We start from the raw sequence: 18,776 nt of genomic DNA, 5'->3' as shown, positions 1-18,776 counted from the left end.
GTTTTGTGAACTGGTTCAACAAATCATTGTTTGGTCATGGTGGGGGAGGGTGGACACCCATACTGGGGGACATTGGGGCTCCAAACTCAGGTTTTGTCCCTGGGCTCCAGTTTGCCTAGATACACTTCTGGGAGATCCTCTTGGAGTTCTTCACAGTTGTCCTTGGTTTTCACTATTCTGATTAATTTTGTGTCATTTGCCAACTTGGCCACTGTGATTCTTATTCCTAGTTCCAGATCATTTATGAGCAAATTAAAACCTACTGGCCCCAATACCAATCCTTGTGGAACCCCATTGCTAACTTCTATCCATGTCTTGTTTCATTATTTCTTGTTTCTTATTACTAAGTTACATTTCTTTTGCATTTGCAAATCAGTGAGCTTTTATAAGTGAGAGTGGTTTTAGGACTGCAAGGTATTGTATTTGTTGCACTTTGAATAACCATAGTCACAGTAAAAATGTTCAGCTTTATGTGTTGGATTCAGTTATTTGGAGAGATGCATGGGCAAACTTGTTTGGTTCTGTCAGTTAATTTTGGAGAATTCTAGTAGCTAATGAATACAAAGAAGTGAATCAACATCTTCCTTCTAAATATGCTTTTGGACAGCTTTATCCTGGGTCTTTAGAATGTTTCTCACTAGCCAGACTCTTTTAATATTTGCTTGCAGGCAACTTGGATTAGACTTGGTTCCAAGAAAGGAGTATGCTATGGTGGATCCCGAGGAGATAAGCATTACAGAGCTTTATAGACTGGTAGGTAAATAACTCATTCTCACATTACACCAGTTCTCTATGGTGTGTTAAGATGTTCAATTTAACTGGTAAATAAAAATGTCCATAAACACGTATTGTTCCAGGTTTATGAAGGTGCTTGGCTTGTCCCTCTTCCCATGTCATACATAGTGTGATAAAGAAATGATAGCTAAAGACTAACAGTCTAGTCCAGAGTCCTGGGATGGCCAGAGACGATGCTGCTCCAGAATCACTCCAGAGAGCTTTTTGGTGGCATGAAGTGGAAAAAAAAAAACCCCACTCCCTGTCACCAGAAAGTCCTCCATTTGGACTCAATGGACTTAGCATGAGGTTGTCATGAGTCACAAGCCTGGACTGCAGCATATCTGAAGGGAAAGCTGGGGTGGAAGTCGACTAACGTTAGCTCCACCCCCGGTCACTCCTTTGGAACACCTCTGCTACACCATCAGGGCCTCTGACAGCACAGATATACTAAAACAGTACTCTGTACTGTATCCAGGCATCTTGGAGGGCACCCCCTCTGGATTGGACTGTAACTCTGATTAATACTGACATATGAATGCAGGATACAGATAGATACAGGATTCAGGTTTTCCTCTTATAACTGGAATTTTTAAACCCAGGTTTAATCCTGTTTTAAAATCTTGATTAATGGAAGAAAAGCTACCAGCACTTTGGCTGTGTCTTGATGTTGTACATCAAAGATTGCTGAAGTTAGTCTTATATTCTGTCACAGCATTCTGAATGAGAAAAGAGGACAGAAGAGCCAAGAGTGTATATGAGTCAGATACAAGCTGGGTTTTGTACACATGTTTATTTAACTATGGTTAAATTGGTTGTCTGTATGCATCTGTGACAACAGAAATAGCTAAGACTTTACAGTATTCTTTAAACATGGGAAACTGATGCAGATTGACACTAGTTTGGTTTTCAACTAGGCTTTACATTACTGGTCTTGCATTGTGAAAATGTGTACTACTACTCCAGCTTCTTCCCATCTAGTGCACAGACCCTGAACCATAGTAATAAGACAAACATAGTACTGTTGTAGTTTTTGAAAGCCAGCATAATCAAAATAAATGTTTGGCATGCTAGTATGTCTAACATCTCAGTGCATGACTGTGGTCTTCTACTCACAAAAAAGGAAACTCCTGTCTTTAAGGACTTCTTGAGAGAATCTTTGAGGAACTGGATTTCAACCATAACATATCAAATAAAAATATGTTAAAGTTCTACTAGTATTAAGTAAAAAATAACTGTTTTGCATTAAGTATGAAGTATGGCCAATTACAGGAATTGGTGTTACTAGAATTGAATTCAGCAATATTGTTTAATTGGTACAGTAGGACACACACTAAATTTATGTTGCCCTGGGAGAAAATCCTCCAAATATGAGTATATTTATTTTTCCCTGGCAGGATAAAAGTGGCATGAGGGCAGCATTTTATTTGGGAAGCTGGCAGGGGAGGCAAGGGGGAAAGACAAAAGACAAAGAATGGATGAAAATGTTTGAAAATTAAAGGCTTAGGGCACCCAATATAATATTTAGTAGGGTGAAATTTAGTCAATTTCTGTGCCAGTCATTGTATTTTTTTTAAAAAAACCCAATGGTTTCTCCTCTGAATTTTCTGTTGCTGATAACATCATCTAGATGGAGCATCGTCATCGAAAAAAAGATACTCCAGTACAAGTAAGCAGCCACCATCTCTTTGTCCAGATGAAGAGTTTGATGTGCTCCAATCTGGGAGAAGAACTGGAAGTCATCTTCTCACTTTTTGATAGTAAAGAGAATCGACCAATCAGGTAGTGCTGCCATTCCATGGAAGCGTGCCAGAATGTTGTGTCATTTTTTCTTGCTATTATTTAAACACAATTATTTGGCCTATTAATCTTGTCTTCTGAATAAATATTCTATATTGTTGCTTTTGAAGTATTATTTTGAAATTTGGGTCATTGAACATGATGAACTGACTGGAAAAGCATATGTTGTTATTTATTTTCATGACAGAAGAGTACCAGAGAATGTTATGGTATGGAGCCATATATGGGCACTACAATGGTGTTAATTTCCTATCTTAGTACAGTTTATTGATGTTAATATTAATAAAAAACCTGTTGAATCTATAAAACTGCTAAGAGCCCAAAGCAAATGGTGCTAAAGTGTACATAAAGTTTTATAACTGTGATGACTTGATTGTTTACATTGTCAGAAATGACATTTGCTGCCATGAAGTTTAATCCCGTGCAGTGTTGTGAATAATGCTTGACCTGGTCTAGTAATAACTGTAGGTTATGCAGAACAAAACAGTTCAGAACTCCATTGAGATGGTTAATGTTACTACAGTCAAAAAGAGAGAAAGAGCAGTGCCGTATGTAAATGTCAAGTTCAGAAGACTACACTATAATGTATCCTAGATAATAGGAAGCCTGCTTATTTCCTCAGTATATCTATACAGTCCACTGGTCTGTCAGTGAAAGTGGTGAAGTCTCTATACCCACAGGATCATTTTCTGTTTTTTTCCCTGCATGATTGTGTCCATTGAAAAAGACCTTATGGGCCCTTATGGGTTCTTAGAAAACTGTGTTGGTGCCGGGGAGCAAATAAGTCTTCTTCTGAGACATTCAGGTTCTTCTTTCCTGTGGCTACAGCTGTCACTAAAGCTAGACCACATAAGTGAGAGGAGGGGGCGGGGGGAGGCAGTAGTTGTGCTGGTGCCAGGCAGTGTAGGAAGAGATTCAAAATCTTGTTGTGGTCCTGTCAGGAAGGAATTGGACTCAGATAATTGTTTTTAAGGGACATAGCTCAGTTTGCTGAGCCTGTTTCTGCATTGAGCTTATGGGAGTCCATCATAGATTAGGAACATGAACAAGACAGCCTTGGTTTGTTTCCATGTTTCATTGAATATTGCATTATTGTTTCACTGTAGTAATAATTCACAACTGGATTGTCTTGTTCAAATAAGATGAACTAGTGCTGGTAATTGCTATAAGACAACAGTAGCACCTATCCAGCAATGTATGAATGTAACCTAAACAACCAAGAGAATTTCCGAAGGAATTTGAGAAATTATAGAGATTTTTTGATACAAGAAATTGAATCGTAGTTCAGCTGTTCATATCTGAGAGACAGTCCCATGGAAATTATCGGGAATAGCTGCTGAGACAACATAGTTGGAGTTGCATTTGGTCACTTGCCTGGAGTAAGCAACAGTTCCTTCCAGATGAATAGCTTGCAAAACCCACTCTAACACATGGATAAATTCAGTTTTGTTGAAATAATGTTTATGTTAAAACATGCACATTTGTGAGATCAGAACTTTTGGAGCTGGCTATTGTGAATAAGTATCTCTACCAACTGTACTCTAAAGTACCTGAAAGCTGCTATTTTGTTTACTGCTGAGATGTGTTTTTCTTTTCAAAGGTGAAATTATATTATTAAATATGCATTATGTGTAATGAAAACAAGAGAATGAACTGGATTATTTGTAGCATGGCACAGAAGTTATTTCCACAGCAAGGAAGATCCATAGTGTTTGCCAGGCTTTGCTTTCTCTACATTAAAAGCCATTAGTGGAATTTAAGCTGCATTATAGGCATTACCTGCTGAGAAATCTTCTTTTTTCCAGTTTTTTTTAAAAATAATGGATATATGCTTGTGTGAATTAGGAAGGAAGGCATATTCTTTTGAGTTGTAAATAAATAATTCACCAGCCGTCTAAATGGAATCCCCATGATTAACATTCTAAAGTAACCACGCAGTCCTTTGCAGAGTTACTTTAGTCTAAACCCATTGATTTTGATGGACTTTAAATTACAGTAACTCTGCAAAGGATTGCTCTCTAAGCCTCTTCTTTTATCCATTCTTGTGCTCAAAGCCACTCAGTGCTGAGAACTACATGATCTGTAAAAGAGAATGAAAACCATAGTCATGTTGCCCTAATCCATCCTGTATCAAAGCAGCAGCAGTTAGCTTGTTCAGCTTTCTTGTTAGGAAACTTTGCCACTCATTGATAGCTCTCACCATTTTAAATAAATCTATCAGCTTTGTTGTATCTGAGTTTCTTAGTGATACTAGTAAGGTGATTTTTTAAAAAAGTACATTGTTGACTATCTGCATGAACAAAGGCTGGGAACCAAAAGGTGACTTTAAATATGCCTAGCTCCTGGGATGTTCCCTGTTTACATTTTGATTCTTATTCTTTCAACAGCAGAGTCTGCTTCTGAAATTTCCTCAGGTTTGCACAAAAGAAACTGTGATTTGATCCTGTATGGGCTAGTCATGATGTCCAAATGAAGAAGTTACAGCAACCAGGATTTCAAATTAGGGTTTGTGGTTGGTTTGTTCAGACTTTGAATTGCTGTGATTTCTGGATTTGCAAATACCAATTTATTAGGTAGCACCAACGACTCCAACCACCTGACCACAAAGATGGTGCTATAGGAAAGATACCCACCCTGTTTGGAGGCAAAGAAATGGACAAATAGGGGCTTATTCACAAACTGAGATTTGATGTGCATATGTGGTAGAGAGGAGCAGACAGGGAAGTGAAAACAGCTCTGGAACTGCAGTGACCCCTGCAGTGCTACAAGCCAGCATAGCAGGCCCACTCAACTCAGTGGGGCTGGTAGTGGGTTTTAGCCCACCCATTGCATCCTCACTGCAATTGGAAGCAGTGTGTAAGGAGGCAATTTGTGAACTATCATCATCTGCAGTTGCTGATGACAGCTCTGAGCTAAGTGGTTCCTGAGATCCTCTAGGGCAGTGGAACACCAGGAAATTTTCCTGCATGTTAATTGGCCAGTCCACTCCTTCTAATAGACCAGTGGTGGCGAACCTATGGCACGGGTGCCAGAGGTGGCACTCAGAGCCTTCTCTGTGGGCACACACAAACAGACCCCCCCCCCCCACATCTAAGCTGGCCTGGGCCGCTGGGCTCAATTATTAGCATTAAACCTGAGACCTAGTTTTGGGGAAGCAGTGTAAGTAACCCTGTTAAGCACTGTTAAACCCCACTGATTTTCATCGCGAGAGAGCTAAAGAGCGATCCTTTACCTGGGAGTAAGCTCAGTTGCTGGCAGTGGGGCTTGCTTCTGAGTAAACCCTCCTAGGGTCGTGTTTCACCCGTTGGAAGAGTTGCACGATTGCTTCAAAGCAAAGCCACTGATTACCACCAAGCTTACTCCCGAGTAACGCCTCAGAGCCAACTGTTTTTTCTAAACTTAAATCTCAGTGTTCAGGTTAAATTGCCGGCACTTTGCCATAAATAAATGGGTTTTGGGTTGCAATTTGGGCACTCGGTCTCAAAAAGATTCGCCATCACTGTAATAGACTAACCCATTTGTTGGAATGTCTGGAATACTATATGAGTTTCAGAAGGACTTTGCTATATGTCATGTATTATGCACTTAGAGGCCAACGGTTATCATTTGCTCTGTTTGACAGGGTTTCTTGCCTTCCTGAGTCCTTAGGGCAACCTCTGTTACATTTGGACTCCTCAACAGAGACTGTGTGCTCAATGACAAATATAAATTAATTTTAATTAAATGAAATTAATTTTAATTGATATTGGGACTTAAATTATATATCTATGACACTGTAGTCATTGATATGAATTCTATCTGCTTATTGTAGAAATTTATGGTTTTATGCTTTTTAGGATTTAGAGATAGTTTTGATGACTTATGTATTAGATGTTGTTATTGGAATATTGTTAGCTTCCCTGAGCTTGGCTTGTAGCAGGAAAGGGCAGGAAAGTAAACAAAACATGATAAAGTATCTCTTTGAGGAGGAGGGACTAGCCTTTTTTTCTGCTTAATGCTTCCAGGAGAATTTGGACTCAGGACTGGCCCTTTCTCATTCTGCTGGGAAAATTGTAATTAGTCTTGAGGTCGAGGCAGGAGCCTGGAGAAACTCAAATGCTCTTCCTCAGGAGTTCAATGTGCTTTTCCTCGATTTGTTCAACACAAAAGCTGCTGTGGGTAGGAAAGTGTACCCTCTCTCCATTCAGTGCACGCTTGTTGGAGCTGAGTCAGTACTGAAGTATTTTAAGTAAATTAGGGACCAGTTCAAGTTCAAGGCAGTCTTGCTAAGTACTTTAAAAAAATTTTTTCTTTGCTTTCCCTTTAGTCTGTTAAAATTGGGGGTATATTCTGAGCATAAAGTATAGGTCAACTGTTCATTGTTTTAAATTTAAAAAAACCTTTAAAACCTTTGCTTAGGTTTTTCACATTTCAGGCTCAGTTCCATATCAAGGCAGCATCCCCCTTGTGCCAGAAGGTACTAGTCAGGGAATTAGAAGAGAATGGTGGTAATTTGACTTCTCCCCAGTTTATAGTAAAATATACAAACTAGGTTGGCAGCAGCAAGTAAACACACGCATATGTGAGGCTGCCTTGTTACTCTGTCAGACCACTGGTCCATCATGTCTACTCAGACTGGCAGTGGTTATCTAGAGTCTCAAGCAGAGCTCTTTCACATCACCTACTACCTAGTCTTTACAGCTAGAGACACCATGTATTGAACCTGAGTAAGACATGTACAGTAAAGCTATAGAATGGGCTTTGCTTTATCCAGGGGCATAATGCCCATTGGGCAAAGTGGGCAGGGCACCCACTTGTGGTGGGCGCCAAAAATGCAGGTTCATTTGTGGGTTTTTTTGGTATTTCAGTGGGTTTTCTGTTTTTGGCCTGCAGGGGGGCGTAGCTTTTAGACTAGCAGCACCAAAATTTTAGGGATGTTTTTGGAGACTCTCCTGATGCTATCACCAAGGTTTGGTGAGATTTGGTTCAGGGAGTCCAAACTTATGGACTCCCAAAATGGGTGCCTCATCCCCCATTGTTTCCAATGAGAGCTAATAGGAGATGGGGGCTACACCTTTGAGGGGCGATAACTTTGGACCCCCTGAACCAAACTTCACCAAACCTGGGAGGTATCATCAGGAGAGTCTCCTACTGATACCACTCAGGTTTTGTGAAGTTTGGTCCAGGGGGTCCAAAGCTATGGACTCCCAAAAGGGGATTCCCTCATCACCCATTGTTTCCAATGGGAGCTAATAGAAGATGGGGCTACACCTTTGAGGGTCTATAACTTTAAACTCCCTGAACCAAACTTCACCAAACCTGGGTGGTATCAGTAGGAGACTCTCCTAAAGATACCCTGAAAGTTTGGTGCTGCTAGCTTAACAATTGAACCCCTGACAGCAGACACCCTCCAAATTTCCCCAGATTTCCCTTTTAAATCCCGCCCCCCCCCCTTTGGCATGGATTTAAAGGGAGGATCTGAAGTCCCCAGTTTAAACATTGAAAGTGATGCTGTTTCAGGATGGGGGAGAATCAACCCCAAAATAGCATCACTTTCATTGTTGTTTAAACTGGGAACCCCAGATTCTCCCTTTAAGGTGGATTTAAAAGAAGAATTGGAGCTCCCTAGTTTAAACACCATTGAAAATTATGCTGTTTGGGGGTGGATTCCAGCATCACTTGTTTAAACTAGGGACCTCAGATTCTTCTTTTAAATTCACCTTAAAGGGATAATCTGGAGTCCCCAGTTTAAATAACATTGAAAGTGATGCTGTTTCCCCCAATTGGGGGGACTGGATACAACACCATAAAATGTTTTCATAGCAGTAATAAAACATTTTGAAAGCATTTTGAAAATGTTTCTGTTGTGTGGCATTTTTTTTTTATTTTTTATTTTTTACAAGCCTTTATTGGCATAAAATAAACATACAAAATCAGCATACAAAATTTGCCCATTATTGCTCACAATTATAGACACTGGTACTAAAATACTAAATACTAAAATATATACATGGTCCTTCTGTAACTATAGGACATTCCTTCAGCTAAGTTAACTCACTTAAAAGCGTCATGGATACTGACAAGAAGCTAGAAAAATTACTGCTTTGGCTATATGTGAAGTGCATAATACATAGACATTGGTTGGTATTCATCTAGACTTACGTCTATTATTGTTAGCAGAAATTTTGCTACATTCTCACACACTGTGGGATCCATGTTGTTCAAAAGCATAGGTATCTTAAGAGCATCAGTTAGAATTTCATTGTTAGCATACAGAAATGGGATAAGGTGCAGATTGTGACATTCTGATTTTTTTACAAACCTTACACAATGAAAGAGGGGTATGATCGAGTGTCTCCAATTCCTGAGCCCATGTTGCATGGACATAGCCTCCTCTGTTTACATCAATTTGTTGATATCTGCCATAGAGCAGCATAGAGAGGCATTAGGATTGAATCTGGCCAGTGTTAAAGCTCTTCTTAATTTAGGGTTGGTGATCCACTGTAAAATAATTGGCCATGTGTCCTTGTTCAATTGGAATAAGCAGGGTCAGGGGGGGGAACATGTTTTCCTCAAGCAGCTGTTATCATATCCCGATACTCTTTGTTCCTAATAGCTTAGGATTTTCAAGCAGCTATATGCTTCTGATAGGGAAAAGAGGGACTAACTTAACTCTAATGAAAAGCCAAGAGTGTTGATTTTTTCCCTCTCAACCAGTTTCTCAACCACCTAGAATTTGCATGAGTCGGAAAGCATGAGAAGTGTAACAAACTGGAGTGATCCTGCAAAGAATAGTAGTGGATACGCATTACGCCAGTATCTGACAGTTCTCAATAGCCAAGGGCTACATGCGTGGCATATGATATTTGCCCGAAGTTCTAAAACACATAGGGCTGCATATGAAGCACAATTTGAGTAAGCCCATAATTTTGTGGAAGAAGCGGGACTGGGCTGTATTTATATTTTCTTTGTTTATAGCTCCGGGGTCCAAATAGGTGCTCCATAGAGGAGCCTTTGAGAGTCAGCATTTAGCGGTATTGAACACCTTCAATCGCAGGATGAGTATACTACTGGTGGCCCACAGTGAAAAAAGAAACGCCATTTGAATTGCTAGGGCACTGTTGTTAGCTGCAGCGAAGTGCTAATTTCCTATGTACTGCCCAATTAAGGTTGCTAGTAAAGAGTTATGTCTTCCAAATATTTGAACTGGTTAACTTGTTCTATGGGTCTGTTATTGATGGTCCATGTATGACTAGGGGGGGTCTTCTAGCGAAGACCATTATTTTTGGTTTTTTCCATAGTTAATTACCAGTTAAAAGTTTCCTCTTACAATATTCAGCACAGCAATTTAAAGAGACGAGTGGAGACCAACTTTGAGTGTGGGAAGAGAAGAGCGGTGTCGATCAGCATGCAATAACGCTGTGGGCACGATGTTTTAGTGCTTAGTTTGGGAACATGCTCCATTGGCCTTCTGGAGGGGTTGGCACTAGATCACTAAGGAATCAACATATTATTAAACAAAGTGAGGGGCCAATGTACAGCCTTGTTTGGAGACCCCTCTGGTTGTGATGATATTTTCTGTGAGCGGTCCCTTTTGTTATTTGGCTCTTATTCTGCAGCTAGTGCAGAGTGTGTGAAAAGCTGTTTTATAAGAAACAGTAGTCTGGGGTCCATGTGTATAGCACTTCGTCAATTTCACTACTCCCACAGTAGGGCTCTAGATATGGAGTCAAATGCCCCTTTTAAATCCAGGAAGGCTGCAAACAGTTTCACGGTTATTATGAGTTATACTTTTGTTAGCTAGAGTGTGCTAAAACTGTTACATGATCCAGTGTTGATTTATTTTTTAGTGAATCCAATTTGCTCCGGGTCCTATTACTTCCTACTCTTGCTTGACCCAATCTTTCCCACTCTCCTCCTAAGGAGTAGTTTTGCATATAGTTTGCACAATTACAGATAATAGGCTTATAGGACTGATAGTTTGAAGGATTAGTAATATCACCCTTTTTTTGTAGATTGGGACAACTATAGACGCCAGCCACATCTTTGGGATCGCGGCCCGTGGTTATTTACATGGGTAAAATAAAGGAAGCCAGAGTTGTAGCCCACCACTTTCGGGTGAGGATTTAGAGTATTTCTGGTGGTATTATTGCATGGGACCTGGGGCCTTACAGCTTTTCAAACCACTGATTAGTTTTACTTCCAACTTCTTGAGGGATTTAACCTCAGGCCAATCTGGTAGCTCCTCTGGTATTGAAGTGGAGATCCAGGGATTCATTCAGTTAGAGCTAGCATTGAACAGATTAGAAAAAATAACTGAACCATCGGGTCTAGTGAAATATGGGGCAACTGGATACTGCATGTTTGGGCCCTTCTATTTATGATCTGGCCAGAATTGCTTAATGTTATTTGTTAAAGTGGCTTTGATATATGGTTGTTCCCCACTGCTGTTCGAGATTCGATTTTTTAGCTTTCCCATTTGCACCATAATTTGAAAATCCTTTTTCCAGTTTGGGTTATATTGCTGAGTAGCTTTTCCTCACCTGTGCTGCGGTAACTTCTGTATAATGATCGTTATTAAGTTTATTTAAATTCAATAGCAGTAGCGATCAAACCATTCTACTCTATGACCCAAGTTTACAGCCTTTAGATTTGGTTTTATGAGACGGCTTTGAAGTTCCCCTGCTAAATTTGAAACTAGTTGTTCAAAAGTGATGTATCCCACGTTCTGGTGTGTCAGCCTGTAATATATTCTCTTTTAATTTATTAAATGTAAAAGAGCTAAGTAGTGTTTCTGTAGCAGCTGCCACCTGAGGTGACCATGTTATTTTCTGATGCCTAAAGTTGGTGGGGTCCTCTGTATTAGTCTTTACCTCAAATGAAAAAAGTTACATTGAGTGGAAGATGATCACTTAGCAATAAGTCTAGCAACGCTAAAAGATGTGACACACTGGTGTGTAGATAGGGGGATATTAAGATGTGTCGATCCAGCTAGCACCGAGCGAGTTTACCAAGGTAAAGCTATCTGCATTCCTATAGCACTTGAGGCCGTTTAACCATAATTTGTTAAATTTGATGGCAAATTTGATTAACTGAATTCCTGCCGCATTCACGAGAGAGTCCTTTGAGGAGCGAAGAGCTGGGGTTAGAAGAAGCTGTACGAGATCATCCTCCTGATTCAAATGGGCCAAAGTGGTAGAAAGGTCTGTTGTGTGGCATGACCTATTTCTGTGTTCCGATTTGTGAGTTGGGGCATGTTCTATAATGTGATGGTGACTTTGAAACGACCTGGTGTAAAAAATCATTGCTTGGTCATGGTGGGGGAGGGCGGCTGCCCATGGGGGGGGACCAAACTCCAGTTTGCCTAGATAAGCCACTGGGCATAGCTACAAGGGGGGCGGGGTGTGTGCGCGTTGCACCAGGCATGCACCTGGGGGGGGGGGGCATCAAACTCAGGTTTTGCCCAGGGCTCCAGTTTACCTAGTTGCACCACTGGCTTTATCTGTTGCTTTGAAGGAGGAGGAGGAGGAGGAGGAGGAGGAGGAGGAGGAGGAGGAGGAGGAGGAGGAGTAGTTTTGGATTTATATCCCCCATTTCTCTCCTGTAGAACACTCAAAGGGGCTTACAATCTCCTTTCCCTTCCCTCCTCACAACAAACACCCTGTGCGGTGGGTGGAACTGAGAGAGCTGCAAAAAGCTGTGACTAGCCCAAGGTCACCCAGCTGGTGTGTGTGTGAGTTCACAGGCTAATCTGAATTCCCCAGATAAACCTCCACAGCTCAAGCAGCAATGCGGGGAATAAAATCCGGTTCCTCCAGATTAGAATGCACTTGCTCTTAAACACAACACCACTGCTGCTCCTATAAGAAAATAGACCTGCATATTAGATTCATGGAGTCTCTTTCCAGGAAACTCTACTTAAGCCTCAAGAAATGCCAAAGACCATGACTCATTTTATCTTATAATGGAATTGCTGTAAAAAACATCTACACAGTACATTATATTTCTACTCACTTTTCTACTGCTGCAGAAAGGCTGTTGTTTTATCCAAAGCTTTTTAAAATAGCTAGCACTTTTCTGAGAGACCTTGTCAGTTACTGAAAATATTCTTAATGCATTATGACATCTTGATGTATTATGACATGCTTAATTCTTAGCGCCTTGTAATTCACTGCTGTGTCTGGTGCTGGAAGAACAGAGTTCTTGTAGGTGCTGTTGCTGTGGTGAGGAATCATAATAGATAAGGTCTGTGAGGAGTCAGGGGAGCAGCTAGGATGAATGTTCATTGCAGGACCTTGGATAGTTCCAAGTTTGATAATTTGCTATAGTAAAAAATACAGCCAGACCTTTTCTATGCTGGAACTGGTCCAGAAGATACAGCCAAGCCCCTTCTGTCTTCCTGATTAATCCTTTGGTACTTCTGATATCTGAATCTTCGTGACTGAGATCTCTGAAACAGAATTTCAGGAAGATCTGAATGACTGTTGGAAGAACTATGCTGCTGACCATGGGCTCAGAACTGTTTCTGTTCTGGACTTTTCTTCCTTGGATGTAACTGTTGTGTTGGCCAAGATAGGTGGGTCTTTTAGATTTGTCTTATTTGTGTTGATATCAGAGATTGTCTAGAGATTATATCTCATCAATGTCTGTGTCTGGCCTGTGGATTGGGGGCATGACACACTAACTGCTCTTTCTTCCGGTTTTGTGATGTAAATAGCAATAGAAAGTGTGAGATAACATCATAGGTCTACAAAGACACTAAACATGTCTGAACCATCTGGTTCCAAGAATTCCAACCATCCATCCTGTCAGCAGCTCCTACTGAGTTCTGAACTCCACCCACTCCTATCATGTCAGTCATGCACACTGGCTGAGTGAGGAATTAACCTTCACAGTCAGGTTTTTCTGACTTGGTGTGCTCCAAGCTTTGAAGAAGCATTATACAGAATCGCGTTTTTATACACTATTCTCATTAGGTCTCATTCTCATCATACCTTGACTTCACAATCTTGCCAAAGAAGGATAGTGATTCCTTCAAAACTAAATCTAAAGGATGTTACTATTCTGCTGCTGCTGCCCCAGAAAGAGTGCCAATTTTTATGGATGGGTGCATAATATTTTTTTTGAGGATATGACCTATTTTTCTCCTGATGGGAAGTATGTAGTTCTATCATTTGGAGAGTATCCTGCTGTAGTTGATTGACAAATCTGACTGTATAGACAGATATTTTATTATTTGCACTGAAACGATCATTATTATGAAATGCTTAATAGTGAAGTAATAGTATATGTAAACTTATTCTTGTAACATCTGTTTCCATTTCTGGAAATTGTTGGTCCCCTCCCGAGAGTAGGATTGGACATCATCCAATGAATTATGGGTGGATTAAATTGTTGCTACTGATTCTATTGGATTTTATTGTATCTTAAATGTGTTATTGGATTTGTCTTCCTCTGTACTTCTGTAACTTTTGTTGCTTTGTTGGTCTGTACACCTCTCTGAGCCCTTTGAAGGTGTAGTGGTTTATCAAGTTGAATAAGAATAAGAATAAGAATAATAAGAATAATCATCATCGAAATCATCATCATCCCCTCATGGGCACCCCCTTGTCATGGGGAAGGGGCTTGTGTGCTTCAATGATGTTGAGAGCTATGCTGGAAGTAGTGTATACTAACAGAAGGGCTCCCAAGCCAGACAGGTCTCAACTGAGAAACCAGACTAAGAGTGGTTCTGGTGGATTTCCGGGATGTGTGATTGTGGTCTGGTAGATCTTGTTCCTAACGTTTCGCCTGCATCTATGGCTGGCATCTTCAGAAGTGTATCACAGAGGGAAGTCTGTTACACACAGTGTAACAGAAGATCAAGGACAAAGTAGACACTGAAAAGACCTGGCTGTGGTTAACAACTGGAAGTCTGAAAAAGGAAACTGAATCCCTGATTTTAGCCGCTCAAGATCAAGCCATTAGAACAAATTCGATCAAGGTCAGAATCGAAAAAATCCTTGGATGATGCAAAATGCAGATTGTGCAAAGAAGCTGATGAAACTGCACATCATGTCCTCAGCTGCTGCAAAAAGATTGCCAAGACTGAGTACAAACAGAGGCACAACTCTGGCCAAGATGATCCCCTGGAATTTATGCAAGAATTACAACATAAGAACAGCTAAGAACTGGTGGGAACATTGTCCAGAGAAAGTAATGGAAAATGAGAATGTCAAGATCCTGTGGGACTTTCGAATCCAAACGGACAAAGTGTTGAAACACAGTACACCAGACATCACTGTGATTGAGGGACAAAGAAATTGTGACCAATCATCAGCACTTACTAGCAGAGTCCCCCTGTGAACCCAGCTTAGGAGTCCACTGAAAAAGAACTCCAGAAAGAGTCCACTCAGATACCATTTCAATTTGAAAATCAAAAGCAGGCGTCTATGACACTAGAACCAGCTGAGAGGCCATCCCAGTAGTGTTGTCCAGGCATGCTGGGCGCCATCCCAAAAACACTAGGGCAGCACTTGTAACATCTTCGAATTGACAAAATTAACATCTGTCAAATTCAGAAGTCAGCCCTTCTGGGATCCGCACGAATACTACTCCAATATATTATAACTTCTTAGGCCTCTGGGTGAGGCTCGAATTGTAACGAATGGCCAACAACCAGCTAAAAATCTGGTAGCTGTGAAATCTACAACAACAACAGCAGCAGCAGCAGCAATAATAATAATACAGTTCAAAGCAGAAGAGAAAACTGGCAAAAGAAGGCTCTCCATGGACAGTTCCTGGAAAAAATTGAGGGCATAATTGACAAGGAAAAAACCTGATTGTGGCTCACAAATGGAACTTTAAAAAAAAGGAGACCCCGAGAATTTGATTCCACACATGAGTAAAAGTAGAGTTACGACCCAGTTCCCTGACGAAGGAATTACTAACCTGGAGTCAAAGCCATTTGTTGTTTCCCCACCTGCAACCAGCTTGACCACATTGCTTTCCAGAGGAGGAGCAGGAAATCATCCTGTGCCTCTTCGCTGCTCCGTTCCGATTGGTTACTGTTCTACGGCCATGTTCCGTCTATCCTCACACACGTTATAAAAAATCTGCCACAGGTATGGAGGGACGAAGGTGGCATTTTTTGATTGGCCAGCTGTACGCATGCCCAAAACACTCAGCTGTGATTGGCTGAATGGGGGACTCCTGGCATCAGAGATTCCACACACCATCAAAGCCAGAATTGAAAAGTCGACTACAGGTCCTAAGTGCAGACTCTGCAAGGAAGCAGACCAAACAATAGATCACATGCTTAGCTGCTGCAAGAAGATCGTGCAGACGGACTACAAGCAGAAGCATAATACTGTTGCTCAGGTGATTCACTGGAACTTGTGCCACATCTACCTGTGATAAAGGACTGGTGGAATCACAAACCTGAAAAGGTCACTGAAAATGAACACGTAAAACTACTCTGGGACTTCTGAATTCAGACTGACAAAGTTTTGGAACACAATACTCCTGATCTCACGATTGTGGAAAAAAATAAACTGTGGATAGTCGATGTTGCAATACCTGGTGACAGCAGAATTAAGAACATAAAAACATAAGAACATAATTGATGAAAAGCAACTGGAAAATCTTACACAATACAATGATTGAAGGATTGAACTACAAAGACTCTGGCACAAACCAGTAAAGGTGGTCCCAGTGGTGATCGGCACACTGGGTGCAGTGCCTAAAGACCTTGGACGGCACTTAAAAACAATCAGCGCTGACAAAATCACCATATGTCAGCTGCAAAAGGCCACCCTACTCGGCTCTGCACACATTATTCGGTGATACATCACACAGTCCTAGATGCTTGGGAAGTGTCCGACGTGTGATTTAACACAAAATCCAGCATAGTGATCTTGTTTGCTGTGTATTACTGTTTGTGTATCAACAACAACAACAACAACAACACGAGCACAAGCCAGAGAAGACCACAGAAAATGAAGAAGCAAAAATACTCTGGGACTTTAGAATACAGACAGACAAACACCTGGCACATAACACCCCAGACATAATAGTGGTGGAGAAAAAACATGTTTGGATCATAGATGTTGCAGTGTCAGTTGACAGCAGGGTAGAGGACAAAGAGCTGGAAAAGATCACGAAATACAAGGACCTACAAATTGAAGTTGAACAATTGTGGCGAAAAAGAACAGTAATCCCAATAGTAGTCGGGTGCTTTAGGAGGAATCCCAAGAAACCTTGAAAAGCATCTGAAAAGCCTGAACTTGGATAGACCATCAGTTTACATGCTGCAGAAAGCAGCACTTCTAGGAACTGCACACATTCTACGCAAATACCTCTAATATCCAAGGTCCTTGGGAAGGACTCGATATTCAGAGATTAATTCCAGACACTTGTGATGTGTTGTTATGATAATAATAATATAAACAGTTACTGACTGTGGCTTAAATCTTTTATTTTTTTAAAAAAAGGTTTATTCTATTTCTTGATTTTTAAAGGGCTACATTTTTATTGTCTGTCTGCATAGCAGCTCTTTGGACATCACTTTCATTGTCTTTGCATTTATTGGGAACCTTCTGCTGAGAGAATGATTTGCCCAAGGCTGATAGCTAAGTTCATGGGCATCTGACCTTTGGATCAGGCATCTGGATGCACTGTTTCTCATTGACTCTCATTATGATTTTATTTCTAAGGCATTAGCAGTAGGCCATCTTAGCACGAATGTTATGTTGTGTCTGTCACTGACATGAGAATCACGATGGCCTAAACTAGTAGTATCAATCTGGCATCTAGAGACTATAAACTTCCATACAGTATCCTGTCACTTATGGAGGATGACAGATAAAAATCCCTGCTAGATATAGGTTATATCCAGAGTTCCATGGATGTAGGAGCTGCACATATTTCTTTTGTTCTCCTCCACTTTCCAGTTCCAGGTAGGCTGATTCTGAGGATTGTGGAACCTGCATGGACTATAGGCATGTGGTTCAGAAGGCTCACTGGAAAAAATAATGTGAAACTGCCCCCTCTTCTCTTTCTGTCATTGTAGTGTCAAAATATTCAGATATAAACAGAAAGTACATAATTCAGCATCCTTTCTACAGTATATATACTGGAGTTCGTGTAAGTTCGTACCAGCATATAGAAGTTCGAGGCACCTAATTTTACCACAAAAACTAGAGAGGAAAACTTTTATTGTTACTGTCAGCGGTTATAGAGTCGAGGGTGGGAATGCACGCAGCTACTGAGTAAAATTTCAAAAATAAAAATAGATACCAAATAAAATTACATTAATTGAGGCATCAGTAGGTTAAATGTTTTTGAATATTTATTTCAAAGAAAAACAGTAAACTAGCTCTGTATGTGGAAAAGAGGGTCAACAAGAACAATATGGTATCAACAATAACTTTAAAAGTACAAAAACCTTAGCTTTTTTTTTGTAAGGAAGGGTTTTAAACAATGGATCTTACAATAAAAACTGGGAGATGGAACATGCCTGTTCACTGTGACTCAAAAAACTACCCCCTGCTTTTTTTAAAGAATAGTTAATTATTTTTTAGCAGGTGTACATATTTTTAAAATTGCGTACATGGTAGGTTGTGTCATTTTTTAGAAGGAACATTCCAGAGACAACCTGTCCCAGGGGGGAGGGAATGTTTTATGTTAGCAGTACCAACATTTCAGAATATCTTTAGGAGACCCTCCTGAGGATACCACCCAGGTTTGGTGAAGTTTGGTTCAGGGGTCCAAAGTTATGGACCCTCAAAAGGGTAACCCCATTCACTATTAGCTTCCATTGGAAACAATGGGGGGGGATAGGAGAAACACGTTTCCACTTGCTGGGGATCCCATAACGTTGGACCCTAGACCTGAAACATCACTAAGCCTAGCACTATTATCAACAAAGAATATTATCCCCACTAGGTTTAGTGAAGTTTGGTTCAAGGGGTCCAACGTTATGTACCCTCAAAATTTAGCCCCATCTACTATTAGCTCCCATTGGAAACAATGGGGGATGGGAGCACCCCCTTTGGGGGTCCATAACTTTAGACCCCCTGAACCAAACTTTACCAAACTTGGCTGGTATCATCAGGAGTGTCACCTGATGATACTGAAATTTTGGTGCTGCTAGCCTAAAAACTGCGCCCCCTGGCGGCTAACAAAGTAAAAACCCTAAAATATTTGTTTAAAAAATACACTTACTGATTGGCTTCGTGATGTAT

At 40.7% G+C, this 18,776-nt stretch overlaps 1 protein-coding gene across 2 annotated transcripts in view; it reads left to right on the top strand.

Moving 5' to 3' along the window:
* DOCK4 (dedicator of cytokinesis 4) overlaps window positions 1-18,776 on the top strand; it is a 347,529-nt gene that overhangs the window by 142,190 nt on the left and 186,563 nt on the right. For both annotated transcript variants that reach the window (XM_048499440.1, XM_048499439.1), the window contains exons 7-8: window positions 669-753; window positions 2,405-2,556. In XM_048499440.1, the coding sequence (XP_048355397.1) occupies window positions 669-753; window positions 2,405-2,556 (237 nt within the window). The remainder of the gene's footprint in view (window positions 1-668; window positions 754-2,404; window positions 2,557-18,776) is intronic.

The sequence above is a fragment of the Sphaerodactylus townsendi genome, linkage group LG06, assembly GCF_021028975.2.
Source record: "Sphaerodactylus townsendi isolate TG3544 linkage group LG06, MPM_Stown_v2.3, whole genome shotgun sequence".
In the NCBI taxonomy this organism is placed as follows: domain Eukaryota; kingdom Metazoa; phylum Chordata; class Lepidosauria; order Squamata; family Sphaerodactylidae; genus Sphaerodactylus; species Sphaerodactylus townsendi.
This window is presented reverse-complemented; position numbering and strand designations above follow the sequence as displayed.